We start from the raw sequence: 22,233 nt of genomic DNA, 5'->3' as shown, positions 1-22,233 counted from the left end.
AGCTAATCATGTTGGAAGTTTTCACAAAATTGATGGCAACCTGATTGTTAACAGCGACTCGCAGATTTCGAGTTAAGCGCTCTAACCACTTGGTCACAACGAGCTGTCACTAACGTTTACAGAAATGTCATACATAAATATAAGTACTGCTGACATATATATATTAGATTTTTTCATCTAAATAACACCAATATATACCTGATATTTGCATCTAAATAATACCTTGGGGGTATTATAATGTTACAATCAATCCTGTATTCGTTGGTAAAAGAGTAACCCAAAAGTTGGCGGTGGGTGATGATGACTAGCTGCCTTCCTTTTAGTCTTACACTGCTAAATTAGGGTCCACTAGTGCAGATAGCTTTCATGTGATTTTGCGCGAAATTGAAAAAGATAAAACAAACAAACTACCGGACGTACAACCTACGTTTTGAACTAAGTATTTTTAACTTGGACTCATCTGTCCATAACACCTTTCTCCAACTGTCAATAGTCCAGTTTTTGTGCTTCTTAGCACGTTTCAGTCTCTTGACAATATCCGGAGATCTAAGTTAATATTTTTTCAACTGTTACACCCTACAACCTACGCTTTGAACTAAGTATTTTTAACTTGGACTCATCTGTCCATAACACCTTTCTCCAACTGTCAATAGTCCAGTTTTTGTGCTTCTTAGCACGTTTCAGTCTCTTGACAATATCTGGAGATCTAAGTAAATATTTTTTCAACTGTTACACCCTACAACCTACGTTTTGAACTAAGTATTTTTAACTTGGACTCATCTGTCCATAACACCTTTCTCCAACTGTCAATAGTCCAGTTTTTGTGCTTCTTAGCACGTTTCAGTCTCTTGACAATATCTGGAGATCTAAGTAAATATTTTTTCAACTGTTACACCCTACAACCTACGTTTTGAACTAAGTATTTTTAACTTGGACTCATCTGTCCATAACACCTTTTTTCCAACTGTCAATAGTCCAGTTTTTGTGCTTCTTAGCACGTTTCAGTCTCTTGACAATATCTGGAGATCTAAGTAAATATTTTTTCAACTGTTACACAACCAAACATTCCATTTTCAATGATATTGTAGTTTTACACAGTTTCCTCTGATTTGGTACATGGTTGTTTATCTCGTGCTCAGTGACAGTCTTCCTTCTGTCCTGAAGGCCACATAAACAAAGATACTTAACATCAGTATCACTGAGTCCAGGTGTTCTGTGTCTTACTTTCCTATTTTCAAATTTATCTGTTTAGGTCTCACGATCTAGGATCTACTTGACAGTGTTTGGGGAGCATTTCAAGTCTGTAGCAATTTGTCGGAGAGTCCAACCAGCATCGTGTAAACTTTAAAGCTTTTATGCGAACTATCTGCTCTACTGGCAGTTCTCTATAGTTTACACTTTTATGGGCCATGACATGACAAAAAAAAACAAACAAACTGAATATATATTGTTCCAAACTGTTTTTCATGAAGACTTTTTGTGGAATGCCATTAAATTAATTTCTTCTATCATATAGCAGTACCGTATGTTAGCTCCTTGCTAGCTTGTTTTCTATATAGTTAATACACTGCATGGGGTACCATGACAGTTATTTCAGACCCTAAGTTTGATCATTATGTTTATTCAACACAACCCTTATAACATACCCTTGGTACAAATGTGTGGAAATTATAAAGAATAATAAGTATTCTCACCCTGGTTCATTCAGTTGTCAACAGGGGTCAGTGAAGTATTACCATACTGTTGAAAGTTATATTATGTAATGATATGGAAGAATTAGCCCAATGAAAAGGAAAGAATGACGAAATATTCTCTTGTTCTAACACTTTTGTACAGTACTGTATATACCACTAATATATTTGATACCTTCACATCTGAATACCACAGTTATAGTTACGATTTCTTGCATCTAAATGCTACTATTATATTTAAGATGTATTACATCTAATTCACACACATGCAGAACAGCATATTTCATTTTAACACCACATATATTCCACTTGTCTTAGATATGTGACTAAAAAGGTTTAGGGCGTATAACGTTAAAAAATTTCCCACTGCATAGCTTTATGTATTTACCAAGATAATAAAATTACTGAATACGATGCTATGTTTAGATCCTCACCTGTTAAATAGTATAACACGATGCTATGTTTAGATCCTCACATGTTAAATAGTATAACACGATGCTATGTTTAGCTCCTCACCTGTTAAATAGTATAACATTATGCTGTGTTTAGATCCTCATCTGTTAAATACTATAACACGATGCTGTGTTTAGATCCTCATCTGTTAAATAGTACAATACGATGCTATGTTTAGATCCTCACCTGTTAAATAGTATAACACGATGCTATGTTTAGATCCTCACCTGTTAAATAGTATAACACGATGCTATGTTTAGATCCTCACCTGTTAAATAGTATAACACGATGCTGTGTTTAGATCCTCACCTGTTAAATAGTATAACACGATGCTGTGTTTAGATCCTCACCTGTTAAATAGTATAACACGACGCTATGTTTAGATCCTCACCTGTTAAATAGTATAACACGATGCTATGTTTAGATCCTCACCTGTTAAATAGTATAACACGATGCTATGTTTAGATCCTCACCTGTTAAATAGTATAACACGATGCTGTGTTTAGATCCTCATCTGTTAAATAGTACAATACGATGCTATGTTTAGATCCTCACCTGTTAAATAGTATAACACGATGCTATGTTTAGATCCTCACCTGTTAAATAGTATAACACGATGCTATGTTTAGATCCTCACCTGTTAAATAGTATAACACGATGCTATGTTTAGATCCTCACCTGTTAAATAGTATAACACGATGCTGTGTTTAGATCCTCACCTGTTAAATAGTATAACACGACGCTATGTTTAGATCCTCACCTGTTAAATAGTATAACACGATGCTATGTTTAAATCCTCACCTGTTAAATAGTATAACACGATGCTGTGTTTAGATCCTCACCTGTTAAATAGTATAACACGATGCTATGTTTAGATCCTCACCTGTTAAATAGTATAACACGATGCTGTGTTTAGATTCTCACCTGTTAAATAGTATAACACGATGCTGTGTTTAGATCCTCACCTGTTAAATAGTATAACACGATGCTATGTTTAAATCCTCACCTGTTAAATAGTATAACACGATGCTATATTTAGATCCTCATCTGTTAAATAGTATAAAAGCAATAATACCTTAATATTGTCATAGCTGAAAGAGATGAACGTGTGCTCAATAATGTACCATACTTGTCTATATATAAAGCAACAATACCTTAATATTGTCATAGCTGAAAGAGATTAATGTGTGCTCAATAATGTACCATACTTGTCTATCTATAAAGTAACAATACCTTAATATTGTCATAGCTGAAAGAGATTAATGTGTGCTCAATAATGTACCATACTTGTCTATATATAAAGCAACAATACCTTAATATTGTCATAGCTGAAAGAGATTAATGTGTGCTCAATAATGTACCATACTTGTCTATCTATAAAGTAGCAATACCTTAATATTGTCATAGCTGAAAGAGATTAATGTGTGCTCAATAATGTACCATACTTGTCTATATATAAAGTAACAATACCTTAATATTGTCATAGCTGAAAGAGATGAACGTATGCTCAATAATGTACCATACTTGTCTATCTATAAAGTAACAATACCTTAATATTGTCATAGCTGAAAGAGATTAATGTGTGCTCAATAATGTACCATACTTGTCTATATATAAAGCAACAATACCTTAATATTGTCATAGCTGAAAGAGATTAATGTGTGCTCAATAATGTACCATACTTGTCTATATATAAAGTAGCAATACCTTAATATTATCATAGCTGAAAGAGATTAATGTGTGCTCAATAATGTACCATACTTGTCTATATATAAAGTAACAATACCTTAATATTGTCATAGCTGAAAGAGATGAACGTATGCTCAATAATGTACCATACTTGTCTATCTATAAAGCAACAATACCTTAATATTGTCATAGCTGAAAGAGATGAACGTGTGCTCAATAATGTACCATACTTGTCTATATATAAGAGAACAATGTTTACTTTTATACGGATGGGCGAGAGATACACTATTGTAAATAATTATAAAGATACACAACATTCAGAAATAATAAATAAAAGCAACTAAATTATCCATTTGTTATTAATATAATACATTATTAAAAATACAGAAAATTAAAAGAAATAAGTCATGTAAAGTCTTATATTTGCTTTAAACAGAGCATTACACATAAACATATCAGTATACGACTGTGAAATGCTGTTAAAAATGGCTTGCGCTATTCTCTGTAAGTTAATAAAGTGCTAAGGTTTCCTTTTGACCTTCTCAGTTGTCATATAAATTAATATAATATTAACTAATATTAATGATGGGACATGGATGCGAGCTCTCCATCAGGTTCGTTTTCTTCCAAGTTATAGTCCCACCACCTTCACTGCGTACTTCGAGTAACTTTCTTACTGAAAAATAAATCCTGCTGAGGGAAAGAAAAAATAAATAAGATTCTGCTCGCCTTTTCAGACTTGGGAGCGTTATAATGTTACAATCAATCTCCCTTATTCATTGGTAAAAAAGTAGCCCTATAGGTGGTAATGACTAGCTACTTTCCCTCTAGTTTTACACTTATAAATTAGGGACGGTTAGCGCAGATAGCCATGGTGTAGCTTTGCGCGAAAGTTGAAAACAAACAAAACTTCATGATGACGAGAAAACTCACTTGTATAGAAAATTATATATGTAAATAAACGGCTCGTATGGGTAGAGAAGGCACTTTGTGAATCTGACGATGACCGAAGAAGGTCGAAACGTTGTTCGTTCCTCTACATAGTGCTTTCTCTGTATAAAAAACGGTTGGTTTCGGTAAACAAAACTTCAGTGATAATATTTATGATATATGTCAAGTGATTTACGCCTTTCCAATGAAACTTTTCACGAAGTCGTGGATTCAAGGGGGGACAGCTTGTTTGAAAATGTAACACGTATTAGGACAATGTACTTACCTATTACTAGCTCATCAGCATAATCTAATTGCAAAATGTGAATTTGTTTGTTTTGGAATTAAACACAAAGCTACACAATGGACTATCCATAATATGCCTACCGTGAGTATCGAAACCCTGTTTCTAGCGGTGTGAGTCTGCAGATATACCACTGTGCCACTGGGAGGCCAAAATGTACGTTAATTATATTAAATAGGTTGGTTCGGAATTCCTCTTAAAGCTACACAACAGATATCAGCGCATAGTTGTCCCTAATCTGAGGGTATGCAGATAGTCAGGATGCTCTTGTCTGATCGAATAGAAGGACTTCCTCGTCATTTTTATAACACGCCCACCACCTCAAAGTGTGGAATACGATTTTTTAATTTGCAACAGGATGGAAACTTCGAACCTTCTTCGATTCACAGTCCACGCACGCTAACTCCTAAGGAAGGTCCGACCCGATGTGAAGCCCAAATGTTTACTTAACGTTACGTCAAGTATGCGAGAATTTGGAGAAAATACGAACGACATTTATATGACGTAACTTTGGAGAATCGTATGGAAGCAACAGCTGGGGAGAGCGTAAAACGCGTTATTGTTTGTTACAGAGAAACCGTTATAAGTTTATATTAATCAACAGAGACAGCCAAAAGAAATATAAATAAGAAATGCTAATGCCAAAAATATTTCTACTTTCGTATATCATACTATTATTTTTTTACATAAATGTATATAATTCCTGTGTTTAATGCCCCCAATAGTGAATCGGTACGTCTGTGAACTTGCACCGCTAAAAATCGAATTTCGATACCTTTGGTGGGCAGAGCACAAATAGCCTATTCTGTAGTTTCTTGCTTAATTCCAAATAAACAAAGAACTAATTAGTGTTTAATGAATTTGAAAACTTTGCATATTATGGTACATCACATAATATAGTGACTAATTAATTTTAATGAACAATCTACACATTTGTTGTTTTGGTATTATAACACTTGTATACACATAAAGAGAAAGCCAACAAATAGAGTTCTCCAAGACTTTCGAATTCTAATCTAAAGTTAAAATTAGGTTCGATGAAATATTCAAAACCAATTTAACATCAGCTTTTATACAGAGGTCCTTGTTAACCTAAAAACGAATGTGGAAGAACATAAACAAGTGAATCGAAGATGATAAATGAAAGGTCGTTTTTTTCTAACGTACACGTTTTACGTCAACAAGAATGGTAAGCCTAATTCTTTGCTCTCAGTGTAGATAGAGACTCCAGGATAGGAAAAGGAAGCGAAACTAATAAACTAAAGAAGAAAACAAAACGGGCTTTTCAACTTGGTCGTGGTTGATAAACCACGTAGGCTTGATTTTTTAAAGTTTATTACTTACATTACAACTAGAGAAAAATACTGAGAGCTTTTATTTTAAAAGTAATAAAACAAATAACGAATAAGCCTTACGAATTGGTTTCACAGGCTAACATAAGAACGTCAAAGTTTATTTACTAATCTTACGAGTGCAGAGATGTTTAAATCTTTTAAAGAATGCCGATGATTTAGTTTACGTCATAAAACAGTGATAACAACGTCACACACTCTTTCGCCTGATAACGCCAAGAAATATTAAGCGAAATAAATAAGAATATAATAAAAGGTTTACTCAATCGCCATATTTATTTTGGTAAAATAATAGTGAAATAAACAAGTATTTTTTTGGGGAACGGGGACCCGGCATGACCAGGTGGGTTAAAACGTGCGACTCGTAATCTGAGGGTCGTTGGTTCGCATCCCCGTCGCACCAAGCATGCTCGCCTTTTCAGCCGTGGGGGCGTTATAATGTGATGGTCAATCCCACTATTCGTTAGTAAAAGAGTAGCCCAAGTGTTGACAGTGGGTGGCGATGATTAGCTGCCTTCTCTATAGTTTTACACTGCTAAATTATGGACGACTAGTGCAGATAGCCCTCTAGTAACTTTACGAGAAAAACAAAATTTTTGTGAGAATTACATGTTCGAATGGAAATTATTATTTCCTAACATTCAATAACTGTGCTGCCTCTCTGAGATTTAACATAAATGTTTTAAAACAAATACGCTTTACTGTATGTATTTATTGTATAATAGTGTTTTTAGTTAGTCTATTATGGATTACAAATCAAAAGTGCGTAAGAATTTCCAAATATCTCTTTTATTTGACACAGTTTATTACACAGGAAGACCTCAACTCATTATTTGTATATATACTTGAAATTAGATCACTGATGGGAAAATTGTAAGATGTATAGCTTATATATATATATGTCTATGCAAAATATACGTGACTTACAGAGGTTTCGAGCTGATAAAAACAGTAGATGGTGGATTGGAAGTGCATAATTACATCGTGATAAAATTAAGGTAGTGGAGTGAGTGTAGCTGATAACTACGTCTTGATGACATTGAGGTGGTGGAGTGAGTGTAGCTGATAACTACGTCTTGATGACATTGAGGTGGTGGAGTGAGTGTAGCTGATAACTACGTCTTGATAAACTTGAAATGGTGGAGTGGGTGAAGCTGATAACTACGTCTTGATACACTTGAAATGGTGGAGTGGGTGAAGCTGATAACTACGTCTGGATGACATTGAGGTGGTGGAGTGTGTGTAGCTGATAATTACGTCTTGATGACATTGAGGTGGTGGAGTGGGTGGAGCTGATAATTACGTCTTGATGACATTGAGGTGGTGGAGTGAGTGTAGCTGATAATTACGTCTTGATGACATTGAGATAGTGGAGTGAGTGTAGCTGATAACTACATCTTGATGACATTGAGGTGGTGGAGTGAGTGTAGCTGATAACTACGTCTTGATGACACTTGAAATGGTGGAGTGGGTGTAGCTGATAATTACGTCTTGATGACATTGAGATAGTGGAGTGGGTGGAGCTGATAATTACGTCTTGATGACATTGAGGTGGTGGAGTGAGTGTAGCTGATAATTACGTCTTGATGACATTGAGATAGTGGAGTGGGTGGAGCTGATAATTACGTCTTGATGACATTGAGATAGTGGAGTGTGTGGAGCTGATAATTACTTCTTGATGACATTGAGATAGTGGAGTGGGTGGAGCTGATAATTACTTCTTGATGACATTGAGATAGTGGAGTGGGTGGAGCTGATAATTACGTCTTGATGACATTGAGATAATGGAGTGGGTAGAGCTGATAATTACGTCTTGATGACATTGAGATAATTGAGTGGGTGGAGCTGATAATTACGTCTTGATGACATTGAGGTGGTGGAGTGGGTGGGTGTGATAACTACGTCTTGATAACATTGAGGTGGTGGAGTGGGTGGAGCTCATAATTACGTCTTTATAAAATTGAGGTGGTGGAGTGGATGGAACTGATAATTACGTCTTGATAAAATTGAGATGGTGGAGTGAGTGTAGCTGATAACTACGACTTGATGACATTGAGATGGTGGAGTGAGTGTAGCTGATAACTACGTCTTGATGACATTGAGATAGTGGAGTGGGTGGAGGTGATAATTACTTCTTGTTGACATTGAGATAATGGAGTGGGTGGAGCTGATAATTACGTCTTGATGACATTTAGGTGGTAGAGTTGGTGTAGCTGATAACTACGTCTTGACGACATTGAGGTGGTAGAGTGAGTATAGCTGATAACTACGTCTTGATAAACTTGAGATGGTGGAGTGGGTGAAGCTGATAACTACGTATTGATGACATTGAGGTGGTGGAGTGGGTGGGTGTGATAACTACGTCTTGATGACATTGAGGTGGTGGAGTGGTGGGTGTGATAACTACGTCTTGATGGCATTGAGGTGGTGGAGTGAGTGTAGCTGATAATTACGTCTTGATGACATTGAGATAGTGGAGTGGGTGGACCTGATAATTACGTCTTGATGGCATTGAGATAGTGGAGTGTGTGGAGCTGATAATTACGTCTTGATGACATTGAGATAGTGGAGTGGGTGGAGCTGATAATTACGTCTTGATGACATTGAGATAGTGGAGTGGGTGGAGCTGATAATTACTTCTTGATGACATTGAGATAGTGGAGTGAGTGTAGCTGATAATTACTTCTTGATGACATTGAGATAGTGGAGTGGGTGAAGCTGATAATTACTTCTTGATGACATTGAGATGGTGGAGTGTGTGGAGCTGATAATTACTTCTTGATGACATTGAGATAGTGGAGTGGGTGGAGCTGATAATTACGTCTTGATGACATTGAGATAATGGAGTTGGTATAGCTGATAATTACGTCTTGATGACATTGAGATAATTGAGTGGGTGGAGCTGATAATTACGCCTTGATGACATTGAGGTGGTGGAGTGGGTGGGTGTGATAACTACGTCTTGATGACATTGAGGTGGTGGAGTGGGTGGGTGTGATAACTACGTCTTGATAACATTGAGGTGGTGGAGTGGGTGGAGCTCATAATTACGTCTTTATAAAATTGAGGTGGTGGAGTGGATGGAACTGATAATTACTTCTTGATGACATTGAGATGGTGGAGTGTGTGGAGCTGATAATTACTTCTTGATGACATTGAAATAGTGGAGTGGGTGGAGCTGATAATTACTTCTTGATGACATTGAGATAGTGGAGTGTGTGGAGCTGATAATTACTTCTTGATGACATTGAGATAGTGGAGTGGGTGGAGCTGATAATTACTTCTTGATGACATTGAGATAGTGGAGTGAGTGGAGCTGATAATTACTTCTTGATGACATTGAGATAGTGGAGTGGGTGGAGCTGATAATTACTTCTTGATGACATTGAGATAGTGGAGTGTGTGGAGCTGATAATTACTTCTTGATGACATTGAGATAGTGGAGTGGGTGGAGATGATAATTACTTCTTGATGACATTGAGATAGTGGAGTGTGTGGAGCTGATAATTACTTCTTGATGACATTGAGATAGTAGAGTGTGTGGAGCTGATAATTACTTCTTGATGACATTGAGATAGTGGAGTGGGTGGAGCTGATAATTACTTCTTGATGACATTGAGATAGTGGAGTGGGTGGAGCTGATAATTACGTCTTGATGACATTGTTCTCTTACATGAGATATCACTCGTTCCTTTTAAAATCCCAAATGTCAGACTTAAAATATTATTATTTTGGTGCCTAAGTTGTGAGTTTCAAAGACGGAAATAAATGTCATTCATTAAATTAATGTCATGAATAATTATCTAGATCTATTTTAATACTAAACTTTGACATAATCCACTCACACTTATCAGGACAGTTCCATTGAATCTGTTTTTAACGTTTTCACGAAAACAGCAACTACAATGACACTGAAAGATTTGAGTGTCCGTTTGATCTTCGATCTGAAGGTTACAACGCTAAAATCAGGGTTCGATTCCCCTCGGTGGGCTGAGCAGATAGCCCTTTGTAACTTTGCTATAAGAAAAACACACAAAAACACACACACACGATCTGAAAGAGCCTAATCTGAATGAATTTACAGGCGAAATGTATTTCTTATTTTTGGCATTTACATTTCGTATTTATGATAAAGATACCAAGAGGTACTAGGGCGACCCCTAACGCCCTTAAAGTAGTAATTCAGCAGAATCCTACTTATTACCACTCACCGTAAAGGGTTGGTGTCACTCTTATAATGCACTTACAAAACTTAAAGTGTGAGAATGTTTTATGGTACGGCAATTATTATCCCTGATAGAGACGTGTTAAAAAATCCTATCTTTTAACATTTCATTTTTTACATATGTCAAAACTCTTTTAGTAGCATTTCAAACAAACCAGAATTAGTTAATGATCCATTAAGTGTGAAAAAATTAGATTTGTTCTCAACTATTTCCCCTTACCTTTGACTGTTTCTCATGTCAGAATTCAACCATTTATCAATATCTGAGTTTTTTAATAGTGTTTCATGGGTATTTTACACCATTATGTATTCTCCTCTCAAGCACAAATTAACTTTTAAATTGCATTAGTGAGCTACAAATGTGTCAGCTTTTATCACTAATTTTCCCTATGATACTGTGGCTATTTAGTAATGCTGTGAATCTTACTTTCGCAGGTACACCAGTTGTGGGAGGTGTAGCAGACTCAATCCACCTCTCCCTTCCCCACAAGATGATAAGAACCTGAGAAAGAGTACGATATTCATGCTTTTGTTTTGTACATGCTGGAAAGCTTCAGTGCAATCCCCAACAAGTCCTGAGCATGCGTAAAAATGTTCTCCTCCATTCAAATTAAATCTTGAATAGTGCTGGTAGCCTATGGACCTATAAACTCTTTAATAAGAGTAGTAAGTAGTAGTGATTTTTATCTACAATAATGTGTTCTATGGCTATTTAGTGATGTAGGAAACCGTAACTATGTTCTTTTATTTAATAAGATATGCTTTGTTTGTTTGCTGATATACAAAATTTTGTCAGTTTTGTCTTTGTTCTTCGATGATATGTTTTAGGGCTATTTAGTTATGAAGAGAACCTTGTCTATTTTATTTGTTAATAGTTGATAAAAGGTGCTTATAATATTTATTTGTTGGAACATGAAAACGCATGAAATTTTACCCATGGTACTTTGGGGCTGTCTCGAGCTACTTATGTCTTGACACTTTTTTTTTCTGTTAAAACTTACTTCTTATTACGCTTGAGTTTCTGACTGAAAGGTGGAAATATTCGTCAGTTGTTGTAACATGTTTAGTGCAATTTCTCTTTTGATGGCAATTGAGAGGATTTGTGTTAGGCAAAGAAAGACGTTCTACAGGGGCGATGTTCAATACAATTTAACTCCTTACAGTCTGCAAAGCCACTGTAAAAAATATTAACACAACGTTTGTAACATGATGACTTTCCACCATCTCAGTAACCTTTTCATTCGACAACTGGTTCCTGGATTTTTCATCTTACCAATAAACACTCGATTTATTTTTCTTTCATCTCGTAATTTTTTGATTCACTATTTTAACAATTTGTTCTTCCCATCTTCTGTTTATTTATTTCATTTTCTTTCACGCTTCAATATGTTTTCATTTACGTTAGTTATTAAGTCTTTTCCTTGTCAATTGTTTACTTCACCTATTAACGTTTATCTAATTTAATTATAATTTTATTGAGGTGAATTTTCTCTCTCTCTACTCTTAGAGAATTTTCTACTAACATTTTATAATTTCTCGATTGAATAACTCATCTAAGTTATATGAGTATTAAAATATGATTAGCTATTTTAAATGACGGAACCAATGTAAAAAGTAATTAAATATTAATGACATTATTGTTCGTCTAAGTGCCAGAAACTTTATTGTTCGTTTGTATAATGCACTTTCAAACATTAAAGACACTTTCGGTTATACGATGTTCATTAACCCTTCTTTAGTTTATATAACTCGTAATAAACGTGGAGTTAGAGATTGACCTAACCTACGAGTCTGCGCACCAGTAATTGCCACAAATCGCTCGTTAATTAAACTGTCACTTGCAGCTCTGGCAGACAGTTGCAATCTTTCTTTTGATGTGAAAATTATCGAGTAAACTCTTTATTTAGAACAACAACAGATGTCTCTGTTGTCGAGGTTTATTGACCTTGCTTTGTATTTATTTTAAAATCTCGCGTGAAACGAAGTTGTTGACGGTAGTGTTTATAATTATAACTTTCATTTAGACATCGCTGTACGAGTTTAATTACTAAATTTGATGAAGTTTTACTTTATCAATGTGTAAATTAGTAAACTGAGAGAGTGGTCTTATAAATTATAACATTAGATATTTGGGTACGATACCTGCTTTCAATAAACCCCAAATGGACAAACAAAGACACTGAGCATTTCTTGAATCGTGTACCCACACTATGAAGTCCCCTGCTTTGCAGGTGTAAAAACGCTAATTTCCATGGTTCGATTCCCTGTGTTGGACACATCAGATGACCCAATGCTCTAAAATAAACAAACACGACCATTCTGAAAATTTCCTACAGAAATAAAATTACTCGCTTGGGATTTTCATAACATTTACAAGTAAGAATGCGGATCGAATATATTACTTCTGTTTATCAGTGACAGATCTTTTTGCCTGTGTTTTGTTTAAATGACTTACATTCTAATCCAACTTCGAAGAATATATTTTTTAATCACTCAAACATTCTAGAAGTAAAATAAAAATGAACACTAATAATAATAAACAAAGTGAATAACACTTCTGATTTTTCATCAAACACTTGAATGCTTTTTAAGATAATGCTGTTGAATGGTTTTGTTTGTTTCAGATATTCGTTCAAAGTTACACAAGCGCGAGCCGTCTCTAGTTTCGAGCTATTAAAAAGATTAGAAACAAACAATTTAACGCTTGCTCAATAAAAGTGCATTTTATTGTATTAGAGAAATTATAATCTAAGTTTTGATAAGTGAGATGATCTCTCCTTTGAACTTTATGATCGCCCCTTCATCCTCAGTATTTCAGCAGACTCGTGATGTACACAGCACAGACAATTAATTGTGTAACTTTACGCTTAACAAAACCAAACTAAACCCTTTGTTGGTTAATGATAGAGCTGATAGGCATAATTAATCTTTTTGTTAAACATGTTGATTGGTATAGTTTTATTTAGTTATTATTTTAAAATTATCTTCGAATTCAGAACCCCGTCCCTAGTGTCTTGGTAACATATTTGCTAACTTACAACGCAAAAAGGGGGTTTCGATACCCGTGGTGGGCAGAGTAAATAAAACCAATTGTGCAGGTTTTTGCCCAGCATCAAAGAAAAAAATAAATCGAAATCAGAATGAGTCTGTAAAAATATTAATTGTCGGTCGCACCACCAACATGCTCGCCATTTTAATTGTGGAGGCGTTACAATGTGACGGTCAATCCCACTATTCGTTGGTAAAAGAGTAGCCCAAGAGTTGGCGGTGGGTAGTGATGACTAGCTGCCTTCCCTCTTGTCTTACACTGCTAAATTAGGAACGGCTAGCGCAGATAGCTTTGCGGGAAATTCAAAACATTAATCTTACATTAATTCTATAGTTTTGAAATCATCCGACTCTTCCCACTATTAAACCTTACATGTTACCTCTGTGTTTTTTTTCCACTATTATTTTTTATTTTGTTTTAATTTCGCGAAAAGCTACTCGAGGGCTATCTTCTCTAGCCGTTTACCAGTGTAAGACTAGACGGAAGGCAGCTAGTCATCACTATCTACCGCCAACTTTTGGGCTACTCTTTTACCAACTAATAGTGGGATTGACCGTCACATTATAACGCCCCCACGGCTGAAAGGGCGAGCATGTTTGGTGTGACGGGGATTCGAATCCGCAACCCTCGGATTACGAGTCCCACTATTAACCCTTACATTTCAGTTATGTATTTCTTTAAACCCTTTTGCTCTGTTTCCCCTTTCACTTGCGTCTTTTATTTAAAACAACTGATTCGTCACTGCTATTAACTCATACTTTTTTTCCACGTTCTCGTATTTTTGCTCATTTCAAGTTGTACTTGAATGTGCACTGTATATACGACTTTATCAAAGATCACCCGAAGAAAGGTTTAGGCCCGAAACGTTGTTTAAAGTTAAAGTTTACCATCGTATCTAATTTTTGTTCTTTCTTAAACTTTGTCTTAGGTCTTCTGTGCGGATGTTTTATATATTTTTTGTGTATATCAGCACATAGTAAATAAACAGACGCCCACTAAAATACAACTTAACCATTTCAAAATAACACTGATGTGAAAAAAAAAAAGGTACAGGTTGCTAAATACCAAGAAATGTAGAACACTGGGATATAACCACATTTTCATAACGTCACATATTCGAGCAATATGAAACTAGTTATAGTCACAAAAAAGATCGCCAGGCCACTCACAGTACCACTATCCACAGTGAATAAGCGGACAGTGTACTTCCATTCGCGATGTAAAAATATATCTTAAGACGGCTGAGATACAACAACTGAAACAAAAATTAAACCAATATCAAGGAACACCTTTATACCTATACTAATTAATAACCTAACATCCAACTGCAACGCCCCCTAGAAACTCGTACCAGTTTACACTCTCGTCCCTAAGACGTGCCCGGCAATGGTCACCTGCAAACTCTTTCTTTGCTAACCTGAAGATGACCTAGGAAGGTCTAAACATTGTTCTCTGCTTTATTTTGGAAAAGATGTTAATACCCGTACCAGCTGTCCTGAGATACATTTTTGCAATTCCATTCGCTGAAGAAAACAACAATTTCTCCATATCTCGAGTGCCTAAAACTAGTGAAATTGACTTTTCTTATTGGGTGAAGAAATGTGAAGATCAGCCAAGGTTAAACCATTGTGTATCCTAATAGTACCAGAGGTTACCTACATGGGTTACAATAACAGACTTAGGAAACAGACGCCACAGCTAACTTCAGGTAATATAGTAAGTCGATACACATGCTTTACAGTTCCCGTCTTTGGAATATTCTAACATTTTCCCGAAGAATTTGGATATGCACAACTGCTGGGAGAGCTCATACATATGGGTTTAGCAACAGACATTCCAGTAACTTTCGTTGAAATGTACGCGTGTTACGACAAAATACGGGGGTATTTTTATTATGATCTAGGGCTGTCATCTGTACAGCTAGACGAGAAAATCTGGTAATATGTGAAGGTACTCCTCACTGATGCTCGAGACATCACGGTTCTATAACATGGCCTCCTGCCTGTACACACCAATGGCAATATCCATATAAGGCAGGTTTCCTTGTTCCTTCAGCCCGAGTCACAAAACGATAGCTCGAAGGTCAGACCATTCCTTTCATCCAATGGGCCTGGCATGACCAGGTGGTTAAAGCACTCGACTCGTAATCTGAGGGTCGCGGGGTTCGAATCACACCAAAACATGCTCGCCCTTTCAGCCGTGGGAGCGTTATAGTGTGACAGCCAATCCTACCATTTGTTGGTAAAATAGTAGCCCAAGAGTCGGCGGTGTGTAGTGATGACTAGCTGCCTTCCGTCTAGTCTTATACTGCTAAATTAGGGGCGGCTAGCTTTGCGCGAAATGAAAAACAAACTGAACCAAACCATCCTAGTTCTTTCCCTCCGAAAGCATCCGAAACAAGCAATTTCGAGTGAGACTTTCATCCATTTCTTCACCAAGTGTGAGATACCATTCCAACAGACCCAAGTTTTGTATCTTTTAAACTTGAATCTTTCTTAAATATTGCAAAAGTGCTAAAATCACAAATGATAACATTATACTCTTTATTTCATGTTTATTCTTCTAACAAGAAGAAGGCGTTTCTATTAAAGTGGATGTCACTCAAATAGCCCGTGATGTTCTTCTATATCTTATCTAACACGAGCAGTTAACAGAAAATGTTAACCTAGTTCTATTTTGTTTTAAGAATAAATTACTAAACTAACCGTCAGCATTTTATTGTATTCACATTTTATTGTATTCACCAGTTAAATAAACGCATTCGCATAAGTTAAGTAAAATAAAACCGTTATGGTAAAGCCCTCATCACTATTCAATAGATAAGAAGTGTAGGATATGCAAATATTAGATTAATGCCATTTTATAAGATCGATTTGCATATGTAAGTACGGAGAAGTGTTGACGTCAATCACAGACACGGCGACTCGTGGTCGACATGTTCAGCACGTAAGGAATTTTCGTATACTTGACGATACCATAGAAAAACTCGTGAATAGCAATTTCCGAGGAACAATATTTGTATAGCGAGACTTTTACACGGTTTAGAGCCGAAAGACACAACATTTCGTCAAAGAAAGTATATGTTTCTCCACATAAACTATAAAATCGTACAAAAAAATGTTCTTAGCAACAAAGAGTTGCGAAACCCAATCCCAATCAGTGATGTTTTATGCACACACACAATAAAGAAAAAAGCTATAGTTGTGATATACGATCAGGATTTGTTAGTTTGTAGCGTTTAACGATATATTTGCGTCCAATTTTATGTAATTTAAGATGATCTCGCGTTGCAACTAATAAAATGTATAGGGTTTGAGTTTCTTATATTTACAACAGGAAATGAATAGATACGCTACATGGCCAAAAGTAGGTGGACACCAGACCATCACACCCACATATGCTTGTTGAACATCTCATTCCAAAACCACAGGCATTAATATGGAGTTCGTTCCCCCTTTGCTGGGATGGCTTTTCACTAAATTTTGGAACATAGCTGCGGGAATTCCCTCATATTCAGCCACAAGAGCATTAGTGCGGTATGAAACTGATGTCGGGCGAGAAGGCCTGGCTCGTATTCGGCGTTCCAATTCATTCCAAAGATGTTCGTTGGGGTTAAGGTCAGTGTTATGTACAGGCCAATCAAGTTTTTCCAGACACCATGTTTTTATGGACTTCGCTTTGTGCACGGGGGAATTGTCATGCTGAAACAAAAAAGGGCCTTCCCCAAACTGTTGCCACAAAGTTGGAAGCACACAATTCTCTATAATGTCATTGTATGCGGTAGCATAAAGGTTTCCCTTTACTGAAACTGAAAAGTTTAACCGAAATAATTAAAAATAGCCCCAGACAGTTATTCTTCCTTCACAAAACTTTACAGTTGGCACTATGCGTTCAGGCGGATAGCATTTTCCTGGCATCCGCCGAGCCCAGATTCGTCCGTCAGACTGTCAAATAGTGAAGCGTGATTCTTCACTCCAGATAACGTGTTTTCGCTGCTCCAGAGTCCAGTGGCAGTGTGCTTTCCACCACTCCAACTGACGCTTGGCATTGCGCATGATAATCTTCGACTTGTGTGCGGCTGCTTGACCATGGAAACCCATTTCATGAAGCTCCCGAAGAACAGTTCTTGTGCTGATGTTGCTTTTAGAGGCAGTTTGGAACTCGATAGTGAGTGGTGCAACTGCAGACAGATGATTTTTACACGCTACACGCATAAGCACTCGGCGGTCCCGTTCTGTAAGCTTGTGTAATCTACCGCTTCGTGGCTGAGCTGTTATTGGTCCTAAACGTTTCCACATCACAATAACAGCACTTACAGTTGACCGGAGCAACTCTAGCAGGGTAGAAATTTGACGAAATGACTTGTTGGAAAGGTAGGATTCTATGACGGTGCCATGCTGAAAAGTACTGAGGCATTCAGTACAACCCATTCTACTGCCAGTGTTTGTCTATGGACATTGCATGGCTGTGTGCTTGATTTTATACACCTGTTAGTAATGGGTGTGGCTGAAATAGACGAACCTACTAATTAGAAAGAGTGTCCTCATTTGGACATTTGTGTAGTCATTACCACCCATCGCCAACTCTTAGGTTACTCTTTTGCAAACGAATAGTGGGATTGGCCGTTGCATTATAGCGCCTCCACGGCCGTAAGAGCGAAATTGTTTTGTGTGACATGTCATGCCAGGCCAAATTAAGAAGGGCATCCTTCTGGTAAAGAGACGACAGTCACGTGTCATAACTTGCTTTCATATTCACTAAATCGTCGCTTAAATCAAGTAGCTGGAAAACAAAACGTGTAATTGTATTGTTATGCACAAAGACAGGCTGGTCAAGTCGCCGAACGCAACACCTGTACGATGAGATTGTTAAAACTGTAGGCCTATATTAACTTGTACATGAAAAGCAAGCAGTGAAAAGTGGTGTACTTTGGTAATGACAGTCTCACGCCAGAGCCTCGTACAATGTTAACTACTATACATGGTTACTGCCATTGTTCACGATCATTATACGTAGCGACATAGACTATAACGACGTGGTGAGGCTCCAAAAATAGTTTTTAACATAACGAACTGAACATCTCTATAGTGAAATTCGTCTTACTTATAACCTATTTATTTCTAGAGGAAAAATCTACAGATTAATGTACTTGATAAAAGGTGTACCGTACTGTTATCCAAAATATCATTTCTCAGTACGTTTAATTATTGGAGGAAAGGTTGAATAATTATCCACTTGTTATCCCAGTTATCATTTAACGATATTTCTTACCTAGCTGGTCAATAGTTGAAGACAGAGACAAGGTAGCTGTGACGAGAACAACACTCGTTATCAGGATGAAAAGAGATACGGAACAGATGACAATGATGACCACTTTCCTTCGTCTTCTTCCCTCCCACAGCTGTACATTTTCTTCGTCATGCTCGTGTTCTAAAGTGTTGGTTGTCTTACTCGGAACTCTCGAAGACCGGCGAGACAAGTCTTCGACACGGGAAGATCGCCGGCTACTACTATATGCTTTGCGGTCAGCTCGAAGAACTTCGGGGTAAGAGTTCTTCCTTTTGTCCTTTTTCGGCGGTATCTGCCGGCTGGGAACTTGAATGGAATCCCGGCGACCGTGATCATCTCCGTCGGACGATAGAGGAAGAAGATGACTGCTTTTACTGCGGGACTTGTGGCCGCTACTTCCGTGGCATTCTCTTTTGTCGTCTTTTCTTTCTCCGACTTCCGAATTTGGCGTCTTACATCGTTCGGCGCGATTATTTCTTGTTTTTTTCCCTCCGGGACTACATGGTAATGATACAAGCGACAGGTTGGAGAAGCTGCTAGAATGTGGGTAATCTTCTCTTTCGTCAAGACCCTCAACCCGGACGACCATACCGTCGTTCACACGACTAGCGGAGGTCATAGGTGATGATCGTGTGGACGACTGACCAATTGAAGAGGTCTTCCCAAATCCAGGTTTCTCTCCCTCGGGCACGGGCACACGAATAACCACTACGTCCGAAGGTTATTGGACAATGATGACCAATAACAAGTTGATCAAAAGTAGAACACTTGAACGTTCTGCCTCATTTAGACCAAAGTTCATTGCGAAAAGCAAGATGCTTTAAAGGATTCGAAAACAAACCTAACAGTACGAAATTGAATTTAGCAAAAGTCCATATGTTTTTTCAGCTCTTATTTTTTTCAAAAACACATCTTAAAAGAAGACTACAGTACGAAACGAAACAAAAGTGAAACAAGAGATAAGCACAATAACAGCGGAAGATGACCTGCTCTCTCATCAATAACGAAAGAAATGTTCAGGAGAATCGAGATGAACAAATCTGATATCCGAGGATGCGCTGGATACATATCTTTATTACGCATGCTCAGAACTACACAAAGCACGGGTAACATCAGCAGGCAACTTGTGACGGATACGTAGATGTTGGTTGTACGCAGTACTATATTGCAGAACTACGTTGTTGGTCAGAAGATGTTGGATTTTATACAGCAATATATTGTTGATGAGTAGGTGTTGATTTTTATCTCAGAACGGCTGGTATTGGTATTAACACTTTTATTGATAAGGAGAGAACAACGTTTCGACCTTTCTAAATCACATTCAGGGTTAGAAAGAGAGAGTTTGCAAGTGACCGTTGACGAATACATGTCTTAGGAATGAAAATGTAAGTGAGTACTGGGTTGTAGGGGTCGTTGCAGTTAGATGTTAGGTTACTAATTAGTATAGGTATAAAGGTGTTACTTTATATTGGTTGTAATTGCTGTATAAGTAGGGCTTCTTTGATTTTGCGTTTGTTTATATTTGTTTCCCTGCTTAGTATCTGAGTGTTTTCTAAAGTTATCTTGAGTTTATTTGATTTGCAGTGTTCAAACACGTGTGAAGATGTTTTTTGTGTTCGTTGAATCATGTTTATATTTTCTACTTGTTTATTTTCTATTTCAACTGGGTTTCTCGCCACAAGATGTTTGTATATTGTTCACCAGTATCATGATCATTTTATATAACAATATATTGTTCACCAGTAGGTGTTGGCTGTACGCAGCAGTATATTGTTGATCAGTAGGTGATGGTTTCTACAGAATACTACAATGTTGGTCAGTAGATGATAGTTTTTATACAGCACTACATTGTTGATCAGTAGGTGATGGTTTTTATACACCACTACATTGTTGATCAGTAGGTGATGGTTTTTATACACCACTACATTGTTGATCAGTAGGTGATGGTTTTATACACCACTACATTGTTGATCAGTAGGTGATGGTTTTTATACACCACTACATTGTTGATCAGTAGGTGATGGTTTTTATACACCACTACATTGTTGATCAGATATTGTTGTGATGGATGTTTTTATACACCACTACATTGTTGATCAGTAGGTGATGGTTTTATACACCACTACATTGTTGATCAGTAGGTGATGGTTTTATACACCACTACATTGTTGATCAGTAGGTGATGGTTTTATACACCACTACATTGTTGATCAGTAGGTGATGGTTTTATACACCACTACATTGTTGATCAGTAGGTGATGGTTTTTATACACCACTACATTGTTGATCAGTAGGTGATGGTTTTATTATACAGTAGGTGATGGTTTTATACACCACTACATTGTTGATCAGTAGGTGATGGTTTTATACACCACTACATTGTTGATCAGTAGATGATGGTTTTTATACACCACTACATTGTTGATCAGTAGGTGATGGTTTTATACACCACTACATTGTTGATCAGTAGGTGATGGTTTTATACACCACTACATTGTTGATCAGTAGGTGATGGTTTTATACACCACTACATTGTTGATCAGTAGGTGATGGTTTTATACACCACTACATTGTTGATCAGTAGGTGATGGTTTTATACACCACTACATTGTTGATCAGTAGGTGATGGTTTTATACACCACTACATTGTTGATCAGTAGGTGATGGTTTTATACACCACTACATTGTTGATCAGTAGGTGATGGTTTTATACACCACTACATTGTTGATCAGTAGGTGATGGTTTTATACACCACTACATTGTTGATCAGTAGGTGATGGTTTTATACACCACTACATTGTTGATCAGTAGGTGATGGTTTTATACACCACTACATTGTTGATCAGTAGGTGATGGTTTTATACACCACTACATTGTTGATCAGTAGGTGATGGTTTTATACACCACTACATTGTTGATCAGTAGGTGATGGTTTTATACACCACTACATTGTTGATCAGTAGGTGATGGTTTTATACACCACTACATTGTTGATCAGTAGGTGATGGTTTTATACACCACTACATTGTTGATCAGTAGGTGATGGTTTTTATACACCACTACATTGTTGATCAGTAGGTGATGGTTTTATACACCACTACATTGTTGATCAGTAGGTGATGGTTTTATACACCACTACATTGTTGATCAGTAGGTGATGGTTTTATACACCACTACATTGTTGATCAGTAGGTGATGGTTTTATACACCACTACATTGTTGATCAGTAGGTGATGGTTTTATACACCAC

General features: G+C 36.9%; 1 protein-coding gene across 1 annotated transcript in view; it reads right to left on the bottom strand.

Moving 5' to 3' along the window:
* The window catches only part of LOC143224856 (uncharacterized), a 59,662-nt gene extending 39,531 nt beyond the window's left edge, over positions 1-20,131 (bottom strand). The window contains exon 1 of the mRNA XM_076453225.1: positions 18,965-20,131. Within this exon, the coding sequence (XP_076309340.1) occupies positions 18,965-19,601 (637 nt within the window). The 5' untranslated portion in view covers positions 19,602-20,131. The remainder of the gene's footprint in view (positions 1-18,964) is intronic.
* Between the last annotated feature and the right edge of the window lie 2,102 nt (positions 20,132-22,233).

This window comes from Tachypleus tridentatus, chromosome 9 (genome assembly GCF_004210375.1).
Source record: "Tachypleus tridentatus isolate NWPU-2018 chromosome 9, ASM421037v1, whole genome shotgun sequence".
In the NCBI taxonomy this organism is placed as follows: Eukaryota; Metazoa; Arthropoda; class Merostomata; order Xiphosura; family Limulidae; genus Tachypleus; species Tachypleus tridentatus.
The sequence above is the reverse complement of the archived record's forward strand: the minus strand, read 5'-3'. Positions and strand labels throughout refer to the sequence as shown.